This window comes from Salmo trutta, chromosome 9, assembly GCF_901001165.1.
Source record: "Salmo trutta chromosome 9, fSalTru1.1, whole genome shotgun sequence".
Taxonomy (NCBI): Eukaryota; Metazoa; Chordata; class Actinopteri; order Salmoniformes; family Salmonidae; genus Salmo; species Salmo trutta.
Window position 1 is genome coordinate 38,084,377 of NC_042965.1, and position 22,813 is coordinate 38,107,189.

Genomic DNA, 22,813 nt, shown 5'->3' on the forward strand with positions numbered 1-22,813 from the left:
CTTCCTGTAGTGCTGTCTTAGGTGTCTCACAGTACGGACATTGCAATTTATTGCCCTGGCCACATCTGCAGTCCTCATGCCTCCTTGCAGCATGCCTAAGGCACTTTCACGCAGATGAGCAGGGACCCTGGGCATCTTTCTTTTGGTGTTTTTCAGAGTCAGTAGAAAGGCCTCTTTAGTGTCCTACGTTTTCATAACTGGGACCTTAATTGCCTACCATCTGTAAGCTGTTAGTGTCTTAATGACCGTTCCACAGGTGCATGTTCATTAATTGTTTATGGTTCATTGTACAAGCATGAACAAACCCCTTACAATGAAGATCTGTGAAGTTATTTGGATTTTTATGAATTGTCTTTGAAAGACAGAGTCCTGAAAAAGGGACGTTTCTTTTTTTGCTGAGTTTATATATATACTGAACAAAAATATAAATGCAACATGTAAAGTGTTGGTCCCATGTTTCATGAGCTGAAATAAAAGATCCCGGAAATGTTCCATACACACAGAAACCTTATTTCTCTCAAATTTTGTGCCCAAAGATGTTTACATTCCTGAGAATGTCTATTTTGCCAAGATAATCCATCCACCTGACAGGTGTGGCATATCAAGAAGCTGATTAAACAGCATGATCATTACACAGGTGCACCTTGTGCTGGGGACAATAAAAGGCTAAGTTTTGAGGGAGCGTGCAATTGGCATGCTACCTTCAGGAATGTCTACCAGAGCTGTTGCCAGAGAATTTAAGTTTCATTTCTCTACCATAAGCCGCCTCCGTCTTCGTTTTAGAGAATTTGGCAGTACGTCCAACCGGCAGAACAACCGCAGAACACGTGTAACCATGCCAGCCCAGGTCCTCCACATCCGGCTTCTTCACCTGCGAGATCGTCTGAGACCAGCTACCCGGACAGCTGATGAAACTGTGGGTTTGCACAACAAAATAATTTCTGCACAAACTGTCAGAAACTGTCTCAGGGAAGCTCATCTGCGTGCTTGTCATCCTCACCAGGGTCTTGACCTGCCTGCAGTTCGGCGTCGTCACCGACTTCAGTGGGCAAATGCTCACTTTCGATGGACACTGGCATGCTGGAGAAGTGTGCTCTTCACAGATGAATTCTGGTTTCAACTGTACAACTGTTCAACTGTTGTGTGGGTGAGCAGTTTGCTGATGTCTACGTTGTGAACAGACTGCCGCATGGTGGCGGTGGGGTTATGGTATGGGCAGGCATAAGCTACTGACAACGAACACAATTGCATTTTATCGATGACAATTTTAATACACAGATACCGTGATGAGATCCTGAGGCCCATTCTCGTGCCATTCATCCACCTCCATCACCTCATGTTTCAGCATAATAATGCACAGCAGCAAGGATCTGTACACAATTCCTGGAAGCTGAAAATTTCCCAGCTATTACATGGCCTGCATACTCACCAGACATGTCACCACCCATTGAGCATGTGTGGGATGCCCTGGATCGATGTGAACGACAGCGTGTTCCAGTTCCCGCCAATATCCATCAACTTCACACAGCCATTAAAGAGGAGTGGGAAAACGTTCCACAGGCCACAATCAACCACCTGATCAACTCTATGCGAAGGAGATGTGTCGCGCTGCATGAGGCAAATGGTGGCCACAGCAGATACTGACTGTTTTTCTGATCCACACCCCTACCTTTTATTTTTGTTATTAATTTTATTTAATCTTTATTTAACTCGGCAAGTCAGTTAAGAACAAATTCTTATTTACAATGACGGCCAACCCCAGCCAAACCCAGACGACTCTGGGCCAATTGTGCACCGCCCTATGAGACACCAAATCACGGCCAGTGGAATCGAACCAGGGTCTGTAATGACGCCTCTAGTACTGAGATGCCGTGTCTTAGACCGCTGCGCCACTCAAGAGCATAAGGTATCTTTTTAACGGTATCTGTGACCAACAGATGCATATCTGTATTCGCAGTCATGTGAAATCCATAGATTAGGGCCTAATTTATTTCAATTGACTGATTTCCTTATATTAACTGTAACTCAGTAGAATCTTTGAAATGTTTGCATGTTCCGTTTATATTTTTGTTCATTGTATACATTTGCTTTCTTGTTGTTGCATTATTGATATAAATGATCATAGGATTGGGTAGGGGTCAGAAAAAATACATGGGATGTTTATATATGGGTCCCATTCTGCATGGAGACAGCTTTGCCACCCTTTGCTTTGATGACAGCTTTTCACACTCTTGGCATTCTCTCAACCAGCTTCATGAGGTAGTCACCTGGAATGCATTTCAATTAACAGGTGTGCCTTGTTAAAAGTTAATTTGTGGAAATTCTTTCCATCTTTATGCGTTTGAGCCAATCAGTTGTGTTGTGACAAGGTAGGGTTGGTATACAGAAGATAGCCCTATTTGGTAAAAGACCATTTCCATATTATGGCAAGAACAGCTCAAATAACCAAAGCGAAACAACAGTCCATCATTTCTTTAAGACATGAAGGTCAGTCATTAAGGAACATTTCAAGAACTTTGAAAGTTTCTTCAAGCGCAGTCGCAAAACCCATCAATGGCTATGATAAAACTGTCTCTCATGAGGACCGCCACAGGAAAGGAAGACCCGGAGTTGCCTCTATTGCAGAGGATAAGTTAATTAGAGTTACCAGCCTCAGAAATCGGCAATTAACTGCACCTCAGATTCCAGTCCAAATAAATGTTTCACAGAGTTCAAGTAACAGACACATCTCAACATCAGCTGTTCAGAGGAGACTGTGTGAATCAGGCCCTCATGGTTGAATTGCTGCAAAAAAACTACTAAAGGACACCAATAAGAAGAAGAGACTTGCTTGGGCCAAGAAACACGAGCAATGGACATTAGACTGGTAGAAATCTAGAGAGTCCAAATTTGAGATTTTTGGTTCCAAACGCCGTGTCTTCGTGAGACTCAGAGTAAGTGAACAGATGATCTCCACATGTGTGGTTCCCACCGTGAAGAATGGAGGGGGTGTGATGGTGCTTTGCTGGTGACACTGTCTGTGATTTATTTAGAATTGTGCTGCATCAGATGACCTGGCCACAATCACCCGACCTCAACCCAATTGAGATGGTTTGGGATGATTTGGACCGCAGAGTGAAGGAAACGCACCCATCAAGTGCTCAGCATATGTGGGAACTCCTTCAAGACTGTTCAAAAAGCATTCCAGGTTACTACCTCATGAAGCTGGTTGAGAGAATGCCAAGAGTGTGCAAAGCTGTTATCAAGGCAAAGGGTGGCTACTTTGAAGAATCTCATATATATTTTGATTTGCTTAACACTTTTTTGGTTACTACATGATTCCTGTGTGTTATTTCATATTTTTGATGTCTTTACTATTATTCTACAATGTAGAAAATAGTTAAAAATAAAGAAAAACCCTTGAATGAGTAGGTGTGTCCAAACTTTTGACTGGTACTGTATATAGGAAAGACACAATGAGACAACAAAAATACAATTTATACTATTAATATATACATATTAATATTCTTAGAGTACAGTTAAATTCAATTATATCTTTAGAAAGAGGAGAGGCGCTGTGATAATGATTTTTTAAATTTGTTAAAAAGCTAAACCTGCTTTTTGCCTGAGTAACCTCTTATGGCAGAGCATTCCACAATAACATGTGTCTGAACGACGGATTAAATCTATTTTTGGTTGGGGTATCGGGAAGAAACCCAGAGTGGCGTGTCTGGTGGGGGTATGTATAGCGCATTCGTAAAGTATTCAGACCCCTTCACTTTTTCCACATTTCGTTATGTTACAGCCTTAGGTAAATAAGGTATTTCTGCTTTTAATTTTTAATTTTACAAGCATTTCGAAAAAGCCTGTTTTTGCTTTGTCATTATGGGGTATTTGTATTTTGTATTTATTATGGATCCCCATTAGTTCCTGCCAAGGCAGCAGCTACTCTTCCTGTGGTCAAGCAAAATTAAGGCAGTTTATACAATTTTAAAAACATTACAATACATTCACAGATTTCACAACACACTGTGTGCCCTCAGGCCCCTACTCCACCACTACCACATATCTACAGTACTAAATTCATGCGAATGTGTGTGTATAGTGCGTATGTTAATGTCTGTGTGTGTATGCATGTGTCTGTGCCTATGTTTCTGATGCTTCACAGTCACCGCTGTTCCATAAGGTGTTTTTTTAATCTGTTTTTTAAATCTAATTTTACTGCTTGCTTCAGTTACTTGATGTGGAATAGACTTCCATGTAGTCATGGCTCTATGTAGTACTGTGCACCTCCCATAGTCTGTTCTGGACTTGGGGACTGTGAAGAGACCTCTTGTGGCATGTATTGTGAGGTATGCATTGGTGTCCGAGTTGTGTGCCAGTAGTTCAAACAGACAGCTCGGTGCATTCAACATGTCAATACCTCTCATAAATACAAGTAGTGATGAAGTCAATCTCTCCTCCACTTTGAGCCAGGAGAGATTGACATGCATATTATTAATATTAGCTCTGTGTACATCCAAGGGCCAGCCCTGTTCTGAGCCAATTGCAATTTTCCTAAGTCCTTTTTTGTTGCACCTGACCACACGACTGAACAGTAGTCAAGGTGCGACAGAACTAGGGCCTGTAGGACCTGCCTTGTTGATAAGAAGGCACTTTATTATGGACATACTTCTACCCATTTTAGCTACTGTTGTATCAATATGTTTGACCATGACAGTTTACAATCCAGGGTTACTCCAAGCTGTTTAGTCACCTCAACTTGCTCAATTTCCACATTATTTATTACAAGATTTAGTTGAGGTTTAGGGTTTAGTGAATGATTTGTCTCAAATACAATGCTTTTAGTTTTAGAAATATTTAGGGCTAACTTATTCCTTGCCACCCACTCTGAAACTAACTGAAACTCTTTGTTAAGTGTTGCAGTCATTTCAGTCGCTGTAGTAGCTGACGTGTATAGTGTTGAGTCATCCGCATACATACTCAAAGTCAGTGGTATTGTGTATAGAATACATTTTATCCATTTTAGAATAAGTATTCAGACCCTTTGCTATGAGACTTGAAATTGAGCTGATGCATCCTGTTTCCATTCATCATCCTTGAGATGTTTTTACAACTTGATTGGAGTCCACCTGTGGTAAGTTCAATTGATTGGACATGATTTGGAAAAGCACACACCTGTCTATAGTTGACAGTGCATATCAGAGCCAAAACCAACCCATCAGGTCGAAGGAATTATCCGTAGAGCTCCGAGACAGGATCGTGTTGAGGCACAGATTTGGGGAAGGGTACCAAAAAATGTCTGCAGCATTGAAGGTCACGAAGAACACAGTGGCCTCCATCATTTTTAAATGGAAGAAGTTTGTAACCACAAAGACTCTTCCAAGGGCTGGCCGCCCGGCCAAACTGAGCAATCGGGGGAGAAGGGCCTTGGTCAGGGAGGTGACCAAGAACCCGATGGTCACTCTGACAGAGCTCCAGAGTTCCTCTGTGGAGATGGGAGAACCTTCCAGAAGGACAACCATCTCTGCAGCACTTCATCAATCAGGCCTTTATGGTAGCGGTCAGACGGAAGCCATTCCTCAGTAAAAAGCACGTGACAGCCCGCTTGGAGTTTGCCAAAAGGACTTGAACCCGATCAAACATCTCTGGAGAGTCCTGAAAATAGCAGCGCAGCGACGCTCCCCATTCAACCTGACAGAACTTGAGAGGATCTGCAGAGAATAATGGGAGGAACTCCCCAAATACAGGTGTGCCAAGCTTGTAGCGTCATACCCAAGAAGACTCAAGGCTGAAATTGCTGCCAAAAGTGCTTATCTTTTATTATAACCTTTATTTAACTAGGCAAGTCAGTTAAGAACAAATTCTTATATACAATGACGGCCTACCCCGGCCAAACCTGGACAATTGGGCCAATTGTGCGCCGCCCTATGGGACTCCCAATCACGGCCGGATGTGATACAGCCTGGATTCAAACCAGGGACTGTAGTGACGCCTCTTGCACTGAGATGCAGTGTCTTAGACCTCTACGCCAGCACTCGGGAGTGCTTCCACAAAGTACTGAGTAAAGGGTCTGTATACTTATGTAAATGTGATATTTCAGTTTTTTGTAGTTTTTTTAAAAATAAATTTGCAATAATGTCAACCTGGTTTTGCTTTGTCATTATGGGGTATTGCGTGTAGATTTTTGAGGGAGAAAAAACAATTTCAACTATTTTAGAATAAAGCTGTAACGTAAAAATATGGAAAAAGTCAAGGGTTCTGAATACTTTCTGAAAGCACTGTACCATACCTTGTGCCTTATTGCTTAATCATAGCAGTCAAACTAGTTAAATCGACATCCATTGATAGAAAAGTATCTGGCGAGTGTAAAGGCAAATTCATTCATTTTGCAACATATTGAAATGCCTTTGCGTTATGACACCTCGCAATAGTTTGCTTATAACGTCATTACAAATGACTACGATATTCCTTATTAATTGGCTCGGACGATATGGAAAATGGTTTATAGTATAAATATGGCAACTCCTCTCTTGCTGTGGGAAAAAAATATGGGCTTGTTTTCCGCAGGTTTTTAGTGCTTATTCGGCTAGAAATGTTTGCTAGACCTAGATTATCTGGCCAATATAATGGATATTCTGTGTTTGGGGTCCCTATGGTTTTGTCAAGGTAAATGTCGGTGTATGTGTGATGACCGTAAAAACCGAACAACCCTACTCAGCAACTATTTCGAATACCCAGGTTTAGGGATATTAATGTTTTAGTGTCTATAGTTATGGGAACGTGAGGGACGTAAATACTTTCCAGCGCTGGACCAATTCATAACAAAATCGAAAAGATCGGGGCTAGCAAATCAACATGTGGCAAATGTTGGCAATCGATGTAAACCCTTTGCTGTTGGGAATTAGCTGACTGGTCAAATACGAAACGACGGTTTACTAATCTGGAGTGGATGGATGTCCGGCATGGGCAATTCGTTATAGCATTTAATTGCAAACTTTTTTTCATACAAATCGCTGAAAATCTTTTGCTCTGCACAAGGACTGACCTCGAAATGCCTAACTAGACTGCTCAAATATAGCGAAGATACTGGTAACTAACCCTGTTACATGGAAAAAGGCAATTTAATTTGTACTATTACATTGGTATATGCATGACACAAAGATGTGATAAAATTACTCTTATAAATAATCTCTACAGTTTTGTTTTCAATATTTTGGTCAGGCGCAATGACGGCCATCTTACTTCTCATGGGGTCTTAACAGATGTAGGCGCTGTTTTGTTCTGAACTGCAAATTCCAAATCGATTGTTTATCTAACGTTTGTTTACATTTTTACTAGCCATCAAATGGCTTCTACTTTACTATCACCGATGGTAGATTATTACAATGATGAAGAAGAACTTGATAGTGTGGACGACGACGATGATCGAAGCTTCAGGGGAAGAGACTCGGAAGAAGGTAGGTTCGCCAATTTAGCACATTTGTTAGCTAGCTACTCTTGTGATATTTGCTAATAAACGTTAACGTCAGTGTTCTCAAATAGTCTCCTAAAACTAATGTGACCTTTGCACATTTTTATTATATATATATTTTTTAGAATGAACCCACCCCCATTGAACTGTAAAGTTTGAGCTAGCTTGGGTAACTAACGCTAGCTAGCCATCGTTGAATTAACAACACAGGTTTCTATAATCCGTGGGGGATCGTACAGCACGACGCGAACGCTAGCTAGTTGTTCGCTAACGCGTTAGTTAGCTGGAGTGTAATCATGAGTCCAAACAGTTAAAACGAGTTGTTTCTATTGGACAAATTCAGGTAGGTCCCTCCTCTTTTCGTTTTGGTGTAATGAATACGCCCCTGGCAAGCAAGCTACCTGTTAGTGTAGATGGGGGAGGAGTTCATATCTTTTTCAACTTTCATGTTTAAGCGTTCAAACCCGTGTAATATTCATATGTGAATACCGGCTTTACTTTTTCTACAGCAAAACGTTGTCAAGTGATGGACAGACAGCGCTAACGTAATATATAGGAGAGAGCAAGTGGTCTTAGTAACCGTGCATTGGACTTGGAGTCTCGATTCTGGAGTTAAGTTCGTAACAAACAGGCAGGCATTCTCAGTAAAACATTTGTAATGGTTGACAGGTGGCAAGAAAGACTTATTTGCTTTACCACCAATATGATTTCAGTGATTGGACTCTTATGACACCGTCTTGCCACTGTTGGTGTGAAGTATAAGAAACTATATTTGATTTTGTAATTTCAGCTCACTTTACATGTCCAGTTAACTTTGAGGCCAGCCATTTCATTGGGTACGTGCGTTGATGCCGATGAAGGTGGTTGGTTGGGATAGCTAAATTAGTTAGGTTTTAAGGCCCACCAAAATCGGTCGTGCGCTGATGCAGGCTAATTCCAAATGTCACGTTGCATTTGTGCTGTTAACTTTAGGTATAGCTACAGATTAAGTAATGACCCTTACTCATGTTAACTGTATTTGATGGAGAGTTGTGTTAGTCTTGTCAATGCTAAGTCAGCCATTCACTGGTATTGTAACTAGCTAGCAAGCGTTAACGTTACGCCGCTAGCTAACGTTAGCTACCATCAGCTGACAGGTCACCGGCAAACCTGCTTTGGCTTTGCGCTGGCAAACTCAGTAGCTAGCGAGCTAGTCAGGTATCTAAAATAGGTACCTAACTACGTATTTTCATGCAGGCCACGCAGAGATTGCATCTAGCTAACACAATTAAAACCAGTTCAATTGCCAAGTCTTGAATTAGCCGTTGCTAATAGCTAAATTGGCTAGCTTGACAAATAGCTCTCGTATTTGGCTTCATGAATTTGCTACGCATTAGCAACGGGACAAATGTTCGGCACTCAATGTAAACCATTTTGTTGAGAATTAGCTGGCTGGTCAAATAAGAAACAACTGTTTACTAATCTGGAGTCACTGCCCGGTCTGTGCAATTCTGTAACATTTAATAGTTAACTTTTTGATAGAAATGAGCAAGCCTGTTAGCTGAACGTTTAGTTAGCTAGCTTGCCATCTTGCGTGTGGCTATTTTAGCCTACGACATAACATTTCGCATTTATCCGACGACCTTGTTTTACTTTGTTTAGTTTAATTTTTTGTATAAGTCTAAAGGGAAATGGCTGGTAACGCACTCATTGGGGATCCAAATAAAGGTAACTTGACTGAGTAGCTACATCTATCCTACTACTGTTTCCAGCTTTCCTAAAATTAGACATTTCATTGACTTGATATTGAACAAATTGTTCTGAAAATGTTTTCTTGGCATAGGCCCTATGTCATATGATATTGGTGAACTGTTAGCCTACTTACTGACGTCCGCCATCTTTTTCTCTTTCTTTTTTTTCCTCCCTCTTTCAGACACAGAAGATGCCAGTGAAACTGACCTGGCGAAACATGACGAGGATGACTATGTGGAAATCAAAGAACAGTGAGTGTTGACCACCAATTGCACTGTTACACTGGATAGAATATATGTTGACATGGATCAAATGGGATGTTCAAAATGTAGCCTGATCTTGAAGGACTACATTTACAGATTTAGTAGTTGGTTGTGATAATCATGTTTTTATTTGCTTTCAGGATGTACCAAGACAAGCTGGCATCATTGAAAATGCAGTTGACGCAACTCCAAGAGGGTAGTGTCACTGTTTCTAATTATCCTCACTGCATTTATGAATTAGGCCTATCCTATAATCCGTTCATTATCCTCCTTGCATTCACAATCAATGTGATTATCAATGTCATGAATTCCTCCTCGTGCATAAGTAGAGCTGAGCAGACCTTTATCATTTTGCACAACTGTTATGACAGAGCCTCAGAGGTGGTGCTCTTTGCATTGAGAGATTGGTTGGATAAGAAGTTAGGCATACAGTTGAAGTTGGAAGTCTACGTACACTTAGGTTGGAGTCATTAAAACTTGTATTTCAACCACTCCACAATTTCTTGTTAACAAACTATAGTTTTGGTAAGTCGTTCAGGACATTTACTTTGCGCATGACACGTAATTTTCCAACAATTGTTTAGACAGGTTATTTCACTTATAATTCACTGTATCACAATTCCAGTGTGTCAGAAGTTTACATACGCTAAGTTGACTGTGCCTTTAAACAGCGTGGAAAATTCCAGAAAATGATGTCATGGCTTTAGAAGCTTCTGATAGGCTAATTGACGTAATTTGAGTCAATTGGAGGTGTACCTGTGGATGTATTTCAAGGCCTACCTTCAAACTCAGTGCCTCTTTGCTTGACATCATGGGAAAATCAAAAATCAGCCAAGACCTCAGAAAGAAAAATCGTAGACCTCCAAGTCTGGTTCATCCTTGGGAACAATTTCCAAATGCCTGACGGTACCACGTTCATCTGTACAAACAATAGTCACAAGTATAAACATCATGGGACCACGCAGCTGTCATACCGCTCAGGAAGGAGACACTTTCTGTCTCCTAGAGATGAACGTACTTTGGTGCGAAAAGTGCAAATCAATCCCAGAACAACAGCAAAGGATCTTGTGTAGATGCTGGAGGAAACCAATACAAAAGTATCTATATCCACAGTAAAACGAGTCCTATATCGACATAACCTGAAAGGCCGTTCAGCAAGGAAGAAGCCACGGCTCCAAAACCGCCATAAAAAAAAAAGCCAGACTACGGTTTGCAACTGCACATGGGGACAAAGATCGTACTTTTTGGAGAAATGGCCTCTGGCCTGATGAAACAAAAATAGAACTGTTTGGCCATAATGAGCATTATGTTTGGAGGAAAAGGGGGGAGGCTTGCAAGCTAAAGAACACCATCCCAACCTTGAAGCACGGGGGTGGCAGCATCATGTTGTGGGGGTGCTTTGCTGCAGGAGGGACTGGTGCACTTCACAAAATAGATGGCATTATGTGGATATATTGAAGGAACATCTCAAGACATCAGTCAGGAAGTTAAAGCTTGGTCGTAAATGGGTCTTCCAAATGGATAGTGACCCCAAGCATACTTCCAAAGTTGTGGCAAAATGGCTTAAGGACAACAAGGTCAAGGTATGGGAGTGGCCATCACAAAGCCCTGACCTCAATCCCATAGAAAATTTGTGGGCAGAACTGAAAAAGTGTGTGCGAGCAAGGAGGCCTACAAACCTGACTCAATTACACCAGCTCTGTCAGGAGAAATGGGCCAAAATAACCCAACTTATTATGGGACGCTTGTGGAAGGCTACCCGAAACGTTTGACCCAAGTTAAAAGAATTTAATGGCAATGCTACCAAATACTAATTGAGTGTGTAAACTTCTGACCCACTGGCAATGTGATGAAATCAATAATTCTCTCTACTATTATTCTGACATTTCACATTCTTAAAATTAAGTGGTGATCCTAACTGACCTAAGACAGGGAGTTCTTACTAGGATTAAATGTCAGGAATTGTGAAAAACTGGAGTTTAAATGTATTTGGCTAAGTTGTATGTAAACTAATGACTTCAACTGTATATGCTGTGTTTTAATAAAACACTTCTCTGCAGGAACACTTCAGGAGTACCAGAAGAGAATGAAGAAGCTGGACCAGCAATACAAGGAGAGAGTCCGCAATGCTGGTAAGAAAATGGCACTGTTGTTGAATAAGATCACTGTTCTCATCCCTAAATGGCTCCCTATATAGTACACTACTTTTGACCAGGGCCCAAAAGGCGTAGGGTGCCATTTGGGATGCACTCAGTCACCATTAAGTTGTTACCACATGGAGAGACCTCATTCTGTGTCATTTGAACTTGAACACCCAAAGTGTATGCTGCATTTGAGGGAGCCAGCTTGTAAGAATTGTACTGCACCATTTATTCCTGCTGTGTACGTGATGAATAAAAACACTATTTTTTTGTGGTGGTAGGTTTTGTGCTGAAAGTCAATGTGACAGCCAGGGATTAACTGACGATGCAGTCAACATGAGGGTTAATATTGTCTTTTGTCTGTTTCTTATAGATCTCTTTCTCCAACTTGAGGTAAGAGATGTTTTGATATTATTACCTAACATGGAATTTCGACTGAATCCTTCACCTGCGAATTATTGATTTATTTGTATGTATTTTGTTTTTGACAATCTCTGGGGCTCCCCTCTTTCTGGGGCTCCCCTCTCTGGTTCCTTCTCTCTCGCTCTCTCAGACAGAACAGGTGGAGAGGAACTACATCAAAGAGAAGAAGGCGGCGGTGAAAGAGTTTGACGATAAGAAGGTGGAGCTGAAGGAAAACTTAATTGCTGAGCTAGAGGAGAAGAAGAAGATGATAGAGAATGAGAAATTAACAATGGAGCTGACAGGCGGTAGGAGAATCACTGAGACTGTCTCCCTCCCTCATCTCACTCTGAGCGGGGGGGATAAAAAAGACTGAAGGGTGTTGGTTGGTTTTTGCTGAGGAAGAAGACTATGTAGTCTAACTTATTTTATCCTCGGTCAATACAGTGGATGTGTTTTGGAGATGGAGTTTCTAAGCCCATCATGTATCTCACAACCTTCATACTAACAATGGCTGAAAGTCTCAGATACATTTGTTTTTTGCTCTAACTTCCAGATTTTCATGCTAATCACTAAATTGAAAATCTGTTTCAGTGCAGTAATGTTAGTATAACATGTAAGGTCATATACATACACATATTGGCCAGTTTATTAGGTACACCACCCAGTTCACACACAGTTTGCGCCGAATATAAAGCAGGCATTCAGTTACTGTTTGATTGAACGTTGGAATGGGTAAAATGAGTGACCTAAGAGACTTTGGTGGTTTGTTTGTCGTTGCCAGTCGCGCTGGTTCCAGTATCTCAGAAACAGATGGCCTCCTGGGCTTTTCACACACGGCTGTGTCTAGGGTTTACTGAGAATGGTGTGACAAACAAAAAAATATCCAGTTAGTGGCAGTCCTGTGGGCAAAATCCGCTCGTTGATTACAGGTCGAAGGATAAAGGCAAGAATCGTGCAAAGAATCGTGCAATCTAACAGGCTTGCCACAAATGGGCAAATAACGGCTCAGAATGGCTTCTCGGTAAGCACAACTCATCGGCCCTTGTCACAGATGGGCTATTGCAGCAGACGACCACACCGGGTTCCACTCCTATCAGCTGGGCATGCAATCACCAACACTGGACAATTGAGGAGTGGAAAAACATTGCCTGGTCTGAAGAATCCTTGTTCCTGTTGGCATACCGATGGCAGAGTCAGGATTTGGCGTAAGCAGCATGAGTCCATGGCCACATCCTGCCTGGTGTCAATAGAGGCTGGTGGTGTAATGGTGTGGGGAATGTTTTCCTGGCACACGTTAGGTCTCTTGATACCAACTGAGCAACATTTCCATGCCCAGGTTGTTCTGGAGGCAAAGAGGGGTCTGACCCGGTACTAGAAAACTGCACTTTTGAATCGGATCACTGACTGTGTACACACACTGAGTATACCAAACATTGGGATAATCTCCGTAATATGGAGTTGGCCCATGTTGACTCCAATGCGTCCCACAGTTGTGTCAAGTTGGCTGGATGTCCTTTGGGTGGTGGACCATTCTTGATAAAACCCAGCAGTGTTGCAGTTATTGACACACTCAAACTGGTGTGCCTGGCACCTAACCACCATTCCCTGTTCAAAGGCACTTGCATATTTTATCCTGTCCATTCACCCTCTGAATGGCACACGTACAATCCATGTCTCAAAGGTTGAATGATTTTTAAGCTTGTCTCTTCCCCTTAATCTACATTGATTGAAGTGGATTTAACAGTTGACTTCAGTAAGGGATCATACGATTCACCTGGTTAGTCTGTCATGGAAAGAGCAGGTGTTCTTTAAATGTTTTATTTATTTAACTAGGCAAGTCCGTTAAGATCAAATTCTTATTTACAATGACGGCCAAACCCAGAAGATGCTGGGCCAATTTTACGCCGTCTTATGGGACTCCCAATCACGGCCAGTTGTGATACAGCCTGGATTCAAACCGGGTTGTCTGTAGTGACACCTCTAGCACTGAAATGCAATGGCTTAGACCGCTGCGCCACTCGGGAGCCCCAAGTTTTGAATACTCGGTGTACATATACCAATAGAGCTTTCCCTGTGTTATACCCACATGAGTGTCAGCCATAGAATTACTAGAATGTTCTTTCCCAGTGAAGTCGATGTGCTATGACAGGTGGACTAGTAATACTATTTCTACAATGTCGGGTGCATGGCAATGATCTCATTCCGTATTACCCCTGTGTAGATTCCATGGAGGTGAAACCCATCATGACCCGGAAGTTAAGGAGGCGGCCCAACGATCCAGTCCCCATTCCAGACAAGCGGAGGAAACCTGCACCTGATATCCTTTACTAGAAGTCCAATCACTCTGCTGTCTTGTCTACAACAGTGTTGATCCATGTTAGGCACTGTCCAGCTTCAAAGAATCTCGTCTTGACCGATAAGTTACATTTCACTTTTTTCTATTTTCACAAGGGTTAAAACTTACTAGATAGTTTTTACCCCTTTACAGAAATAGATATATATATACACACACACAAATTATGATTTGATTGAGACGAGTTGTCCTTAACGATCCACACCTCAGCTGAACTATTTGCTAACCGATGACCAGATCCTGGAAGACCTGCGAATACTGAACAAGCAGCTGAAATCCCCTAAGCGTCCAGGTATGTGAGCAGTCCATTTTCTTTACTACTGTTAGGATTGTTTTGTTTCAGTCTAAATGCCATCAAGCCAAAATGAGGATGAATCAAGTTATTATACAGGATTTTTGTTCACATTACAAAAACATGTTCATTGTTATATAAATTAAACATCAAGAGCTCCGGGCTGGCAGCATTTTTAGTAAACTAACTATTTACATTGAAATTACTTTCGTTTTTCTCACACCATGTTTTCTCCCCCAGTGTCTCCATCGTCTCCAGATCAAATGCCCACCATTCCAATGGAGGCCCCCTCACAGCGCTATGAGGCCCGCATTGAAGAGGGAAAGCTGTACTATGACAAGAGATGGTACATGCACACTATCTTTTTCATTTGGTTGATTAGACCATTTAAAAAAAACAGCAAAAAGGGGTAATTTTGGACTTTTATTGTCTGCTGTTTTAATAGGATTGGTCTAAATATAAGATCTACTAAACTGGTTCCCTATAATATAATACTGAGTGTTTTAATTAATGATGCGGTTGACTTTTATTAGTCGCTAGATGGTGCCACAGCCTTATAAATCCTCATGCTCTACTTACTGAAGAATTCTTGGCTTTGCTGATATGTCTGTTTTTTTAAGACTTCAAAAACAAGATTCAAGAAATGGTAATCATGTTTGTAGTATGTTTATGGTAACATTCCCTCTGGCCAATAGGTGATGTTTCATATTAACGAATGGGTGGCTGGAATGTTAGCCAGACAGGCTCATACTACCTGTTACCATGGAATTACATTACATCGCTATCATGAGGAAGGAACATGGGTTTTGGCATACAGAGAGTTCCACAGGCTGACAGAAATGACAGTGTTTGCTTGGATGGGATAATCTGTCCTCTCAGGCCCTTTGGGTAAAGAGTAGCTCTCTGCATAGGACATCACGCACCAATGAATAATTCCTTTTGAAGAGTGGAAAATGTGAAATGTGCTCCTCTGTGATATTAAAAATGGCTTTCCATGACTTTCATGTAGCCTTTGATCAATTCTGAAGTGAGAGAGGGGATCTCAGTTGAGTGAAGTGTTCGCTGCTATCGGTCTCGCTCCCACAGTCTCACCAGACCTAGGCTAAGAAAGGCTGAGGGGAGAGGATGGTGAAGACTCCACAGCCATGGTTGAAACCACATGTATTCTTCTCCTTTCTCCCAGTAATTATGTTTAATCTAATGTGTTTGCTTGAAAGCAAGACGGCTGAAGCAAGCGGACATATTTTCTTCAATAAAGAAACACTTTTTACTAATTCTGTCTGTTCCAGCTGTCACTCCTTTTCACTTACCTCAGACTCTCTCCTCAGCCACAATCAAAGACTACCTGGCTTTCGGCCATTTTGTTTCTCTCTCCATTACAGCATTGTCAGATTATCTATTATAACCTTTAAGGGATTGTGTGCTCAAGAGGATATTATCCTATAGGTATAGAAGTCCTTATCTGGGCTGATTCCTGGGGTGGCAGGTAGCCTAGTGGTTAGAGCGTTGGGCCAGTAACCGAAAGGTTGCTAGATCGAATTCCCAAATTGACAGATTAACAATCTGTCGTTCTGCCCCTGAACAAGGCAGTTATCCCACTGTTCCCCGGTAGGCTGTCATTGAAAATAAGATTTTTTTTCTTAACTGACTTGCCTAGTTAAATAGAAGTAATTCCTCCTCTTACCCCTCACTCAATGGCAGATAACAGGATAAATAATACTAAATTAGCTACATGTAATATTTTCTAGGTCATGGTTTCAAAAGGACAGTGCTTAGAAATTCCTGAAATTCCTACAGACTGCAATTTAAGATAATTATCATAAACAACCAAGCATTAATTTTTCCAGGATGTGAGGACGTTTTGTGTTGCTAATGTTTTGTGCTATTTGCATTTTTTTTCTTTTCTCATGGTGTTTCCATCAGGTATCATAAGAGCCAGGCCATCCACCTGGAGTCCAAGGAGAACACCAAGATCAGCTGTGTCATCAGCTCAGTGGGAACAAACGAGGTGGGTTTCAGTTCTCCGTTTCCACAGCTACACAGCTCTATGCTTGTACCACTTAAATCCATTATATATTAGAGGGATGCATGACTTGCTAGTATAAAGTTATGGTGGTCTTAATCTGTCCAAAGTGCAGTGTAAGGATGGTGTATTTTATTTAATCAGGCAATTCAATTAAGAACAAATTCTTATTTACAAGATGGCCTGGCAAAAGGCCTCCTGTTGGGACGGGCTAAAAATGAAATGACAAAACAGAACAGACAGCAGCATACATACAACAGCAAACTGTCTGAAGTAAAACAACATGCTTCCTTACATAAGGCAATGCAAACTAGTGACATGGGGTGACAACCAGGAACAACTACATGTCTCAACAAGCTGTTAATCTATTTGTCCTTTGAACTCCTCCAGGGACAATAGGTACTGGAGTTTTAGGCTGGCTTGGAGGGAATTCCAACACCAGGGGACTGAGTGATGAAAATACCAATTTTCCATGCTCTGTTCCAATTTTTGGGACTCTTAGCATAAAACAAGATTGAGACCTGAGCTGGAAGAGGATAGAAAAAAATAGTAGTTTTCCTAAAATTGCCTGATTAAATGTTTAATATAGTATATCAATTGTGGAATGTTATTTTTATATGTTCTGGAACTCCTGATATGATGAGCACCATGCCTTATTATATAGAGGCATTTTTGTAAATTACCATAATGAGTCCTATTGGTTGGGTTTCCCCTCAGATCTGGGTGAGGAAGACCAGCGACAGCACCAAGATGAGGATATACCTGGGACAGCTACAAAGAGGAGCGTTTATCATCCGACGACGGTCGGCAGCGTAGAAACGACACCCTTCCCACTCTCTCCTCATCCAGCCATTCCTTCTTGTTCCTTTCATTTTGTACATGCAGTATGTTGCTCCCCCCCCTCCCACATGTGGCTCCCCCACCCCCTCATGTGGCTCCCTCCCTCATCATCCCTACTGTGTGCTTGAGGAAGTCTTCTCAATGACTTCCTGGTGTTTCAATCAATCAGGACCACAGGAGGGGAAGAACGATGCATTCTGTCAGTTTGTCTTTTTAGCCATCACCAAGCACACGTGGAAGCCTTTCTCCTTGCAAGTTTTGGCTCAAATAGCCCTTTAGGCAGTTGAGTAGACGTGGAATGACTGGATAGCCTTGGTATAGCAAATGTTGTCATAGCTACACTATGCCTTGTCATAGGCTTAGTGAAATGATTTCCATTTTGCTTACGCCATCCAATGCTCTCAGATCTACAGAAGTGCTTAGGTCGGTGTTTGGATTGGTCTTCCTTTATATACCCAACATGGTTCTGTAACAGTTTGTCAGCTGTGCCACTCAGCATAAATCACATGTCATATCTTCTTTTCTTCATCTTGACATAGTTTTTTTCTGCTTTTGGTCAATTAACATTTGATTTTTTTTTTTCAGAATATATTGGATAGACTTTTTAAGGTTTTAATTTTGTATCTGTATTATTGACATTAAATGAGTTCAGTTAGACCGAAATGTTGAATACATCTGACGTGTCTAATCTGGTTTTGCACATGGGAGAAAGATGAACGTTAACCATTTTTATATTTGTTGGCTTCTTGTGCGTTCCATTTATTAAATATGTTACTGCCTTTTGTCAGTTACAGTGTAAGATGCCAGCCACCATTTATCTAGCTTTCGGTGCCACTCTTACCAACGGGTCCCCCCCACCTGCGCCGTAACGTGGCCCCCGAGCCCCCCCACCTGCGCCGTAACGTGGCCCACAAGCCCCCCCACCTGCGCCGTAACGTGGCCAACGGGTCTCTCTCCTCCCCTCCCACCTGCACCGTAACGTGGCCAACGGGTCTCTCTCCCCTCCCACCTGCACCGTAACGTGGCCAACGGGTCTCTCTCCCCTCCCACCTGCACCGTAACGTGGCCAACGGGTCTCTCCCCCCCCCCTCCCACCTGCACTGTAACGTGGCCAACGGGTCTCTCCCCCCCCCTCCCACCTGCGCCGTAACGTGGCCAACGGGTCCTCCCCGCCGCCGTAACGTGGCCAACGGGTCTCTCCCCCACCTGCGCCGTAACGTGGCCAACGGGTCTCTCCCCCACCTGCGCCGTAACATGGCCAACGGGTCCCCCCCCCATATTTACTTGTTAACTCACACCACCTCAGTTCTAAGAACCTGATTGTTGAGATGGAGCCAGCAAATCTCCCAGCAGTACCCTCCAATCTCTTTCCACGTGGCTACCCTCTCACCTACCTCTCTACCAATGTCACACTGGATCATTTGGCCCTGCACATTTGTCTCCCCTTAACAGGTGCGATATACGTTTTTACTGCCTTTTTGTCTGGTGTCTCTGTCAACCCCCTCAGCTGAACTGAACCCCATCAGAGGTTACAGTTTGCCTCACTTAATAACACAGGCTGTCAAGGAGCGCCAATTACTGTGTTGCTGCTCGGCACTAAATGCAAGGCTCTGACGTTTGTGGAAGCCCCAATATGATCAGATGATTGGCTACAGGCTCATTTTAAAGCCAGGACTAATATCTCCTTGGTTTTAACCCAGGATTGACCTCTGCTTGTTGATTGTAGTGGGGTAGCGATGCTAATGGCATTGGTTGACATGTTCACAGTATTAATGCCAGTCAGCGCTTCTAGATGGGTCTAGCTCTCTCTGCATCATCAGTCACAGGTCTAACTACTGTAGGTGTGTCTTCATCAGTCACAGGTCTAACTACTGTAGGTGTGTGTCCGCATCATCAGTCACAGGTCTAACTACTGTTGGTGTGTGTCTGCATCATCAGTCACAGGTCTAACTACTGTTGGTGTGTGTCTGCATCATCAGGCACAGGTCTAACTACTGTAGGTGTGTGTCCACATCATCAGTCACAGGTCTAACTACTGTAGGTGTGTCTTCATCAGGCACAGGTCTAACTACTGTAGGTGTGTGTCCGCATCATCAGTCACAGGTCTAACTACTGTTGGTGTGTGTCTGCATCATCAGTCACAGGTCTAACTACTGTTGGTGTGTGTCTGCATCATCAGTCACAGGTCTAACTACTGTAGGTGTGTCTTCATCATCAGGCACAGGTCTAACTACTGTAGGTGTGTGTCCACATCATCAGTCACAGGTCTAACTACTGTAGGTGTGTCTTCATCATCAGGCACAGGTCTAACTACTGTAGGTGTGTGTCCACATCATCAGTCACAGGTCTAACTACTGTAGGTGTGTGTCCACATCATCAGTCACAGGTCTAACTACTGTAGGTGGGTCTGCAGCATCGGTCTCAAATCTTACTATCATGTCTGCTTTCCAGACCAGGCCATTTTAATTGATCCTTTATAATCAATCATCTATGATTTGTAGATATTTCAGAGCAAATGTTTTTTTTTTTTTGACTGAGCAGGAGTGTGAATATTGCCGTTCCACTGCAGTGTTACTGACGTCATCCATTCTTCTCTAAATGGATGTTCTCTCCTGTATTTACCTTTCTCATCGTCTCACAGTGTAAGTGCTGGATCAGCTCTCTCCCTGTCTTATTCATTATGAGCTTAAAGGCAAAACTGATCTTAGATCAGCACTCCTACGTGAGACACTTTGTTAATATAGAGCTCTCCACCACAGAGCTCCTCATACCAGAGGGATGTCACCAACACTGACCCTATTCCCTTTTATAGTGTACTTCTTTTAACCAGAGCCCTATGGCCCCTGGTCAAAAGTAGTGCACTATCAAGGGAAGAGGGTGCCATTTACAACCCATGTTGCACTCTGTAATAATATTCACCTCTTAGTAAGCATCCCACTCCACATGCTCTCTCCTTTCCTCCATTTTAAACACCTTTCCAGTCAGATCTGGGTGTGTAAATGTCTGATAGTCTTGCCGCTATCCGGGATTAAGCCCTCCCACCACCCTGCTGCTAACACACACGCCTGGCTCATAGGGAGACAATAGCCAATAGACATGGTTGAAGTCAGTATAATCAGCTGAGAGGACACTGCAGTGTGAAGTCAACATGTCTAGAAGCAGGAGGGGTTTGATGTTCTATTAATTAACGATGTATAGCCAAGGGTTGTGTGTGTCAGCTGGGGGGAATACTCACTGGAGTCATTCTGCCATGTGGTTATTGCTTGTGTGCATAAAGGCCCACCCAGGGCATCAATAAAATCCACCAGCTCCACCCCCAAACCCCGCCGCCCCCAAGCAGCCTCTCCCTGTGCTTTCTTCCTCTTTAAACGGCATTGGCTCCACCCTGTGTGTGTGTGTGTGTGTGTGTGTGTGTGTGTGTGTGTGTGTGTGTGTGTGTGTGTGTGTGTGTGTGTGTGTGTGTGTGTGTGTGTGTGTGTGTGTGTGTGTGTGTGTTCAGCACATCAATACATGTTGGCAGCCATAAAGCTGTTTCTGTTGGGACAGGTATTCCCAAACTGGGGTACGCGCAATGCTGTTGGTGGTACAACTAATAAAAACCGGATTCACATTTTAATAAAAAAAAATTAAATCTGTTTATTTTCCCGAAAAGGCCAAACATTTAGGCAAAATTTTTTTCTCTCGCCTGAGTAGCCTCGTTTCACTGCCAAAAATACAAGTAAATCATCTCGTGTTCAGCGAAATAACATAATGTCAAATACAGGTAGCCTAGTTAAATAATTAGACAGGGACATTGGACCATCGGACAGGTGCAAATATGATGAGAACTGCATTGATTTGGGGTTCACTTATATTAGGAGTAGTGCCTTTCCTCAGCCACAGTGTGTAATATGTGCAATAGTACTATCTCACAACTCAATGAAACCTTCACTCTTGCGCAGACATTTAGAAACAAAACATGCCAATTTGAAAAATAAGCCACGAGAATTAAGACGACTTTTGAGTAGTAAGGCATGTATAAAAGCAACAGATACCATTAATAAGAAGGGTCTAGAAGCGTCTAATATGGTGAGCTACCGAGTGGCTAGGACATGCAAGCCCCATACTATTGTGGAGGACTTCATTCTTCCTGCTGCTGCGGATATGGCTGGGACAAATGGCCAAAAAAACCCTGGTATATGTCCGTTACTTTTATGGGGGGTCAATTAAGGAAGACATCCTCTTCTGGAAACCAGGACAACAGCAGAGGATATTTTTTAAGTACTGGGCAGCTTTGTGACATCAAATGGACTTTGGTGGTCAAGATGTGTTGGTATCTGTACTGATGGCGCAAAAGCCATGACAGGGAGACATAGTGGAGTGGGAACGTGCGTGCAAGCAGTTGCTCCCGACGCCACTTGGGTACACTGCAGCATCCACCGAGAGGCTCTTGCTGCCAAGGGAATGCCTGACAGCTTGAAAGACGTTTTGGACAATACAGTTAAAATGGTTAACTTTGTTAAAGCAAGGCCCATGAACTCTCCTGTATTTTCTGCACTATGTAATGATATGGGCAGTGACCATGTAACGCTTTTACGACATACGCTGGTTATTGACACGTTTTTTTGTTGTTGAGACGAGCTTAAAGTTTTCTTTACTGACCATAATTTTCACTTGTCTGACCGCTTGCATGATGACGAGTTTCTCACACGACTGGCCTATCTGGGTGATGTTTTTTCTCGCCTGAATGATCTGAATCTAGGATTACAGGGACTCTCCGCAACTATATTCAATGTGCGGGACAAAATTGAGACTGTGATTAAGAAGTTGGAGCTCTTCTCTGTCTGCATTAACAAGGACAACACACAGGTCTTTCCATCATTGTATGATTTTTTTGTGTGCAAATGAGCTTACGGACAATGTGATTGTGATATAAAATGTGATATAGTGAAGCACCTGAGTGAGTTGGGTGCGTAATTATGCAGGTACTTTCCCGAAACGGACGACACAAACAACTGGATTTGTTATCCCTTTCATGCCCTGCCTCTAGTCCACTTACCGATATCTGAACAAGAGAGTCTCATCGAAATTGCAACAAGCGGTTCTGTGAACATTTAATCAGAAGCCACTGCCATATTTCTGGATAGGGCTGCGCTCAGATTATCTTGTCTTGGCAGATCGCGCTGTTAAGACACTGATGCCCTTTGCAACCACATACCTACAGTATGTGTGAGTGGGTTCTCGGCCCTTACTAGCATGAAAACTAAATACAGGCACAGACTGTGTGGGGAAAATGATTTAAGACTGAGACTCTATCTAATACAACCCAACAT

At 42.5% G+C, this 22,813-nt stretch overlaps 1 protein-coding gene across 2 annotated transcripts; it reads left to right on the forward strand.

Moving 5' to 3' along the window:
- The first annotated feature begins 7,202 nt into the window (after positions 1-7,202).
- Positions 7,203-18,283, forward strand: LOC115200512 (sin3 histone deacetylase corepressor complex component SDS3). 2 transcript variants are annotated; one of them, XM_029763636.1, is made up of 11 exons: positions 7,203-7,439; positions 9,366-9,435; positions 9,588-9,643; positions 11,508-11,579; positions 11,962-11,981; positions 12,142-12,298; positions 14,215-14,310; positions 14,552-14,638; positions 14,879-14,984; positions 16,562-16,646; positions 17,379-18,283. In XM_029763636.1, the coding sequence occupies exons 1-11, from the start codon at positions 7,328-7,330 to the stop codon at positions 17,475-17,477; spliced, it is 960 nt and encodes a 319-aa protein (XP_029619496.1). In that variant the 5' UTR covers positions 7,203-7,327; the 3' UTR covers positions 17,478-18,283. The 2 variants fall into 2 exon arrangements, with proteins under 2 accessions (XP_029619496.1, XP_029619497.1); XM_029763637.1 differs by lacking the exon at positions 7,203-7,439 and adding an exon at positions 7,876-9,160.
- Positions 18,284-22,813: the final 4,530 nt, after the last annotated feature.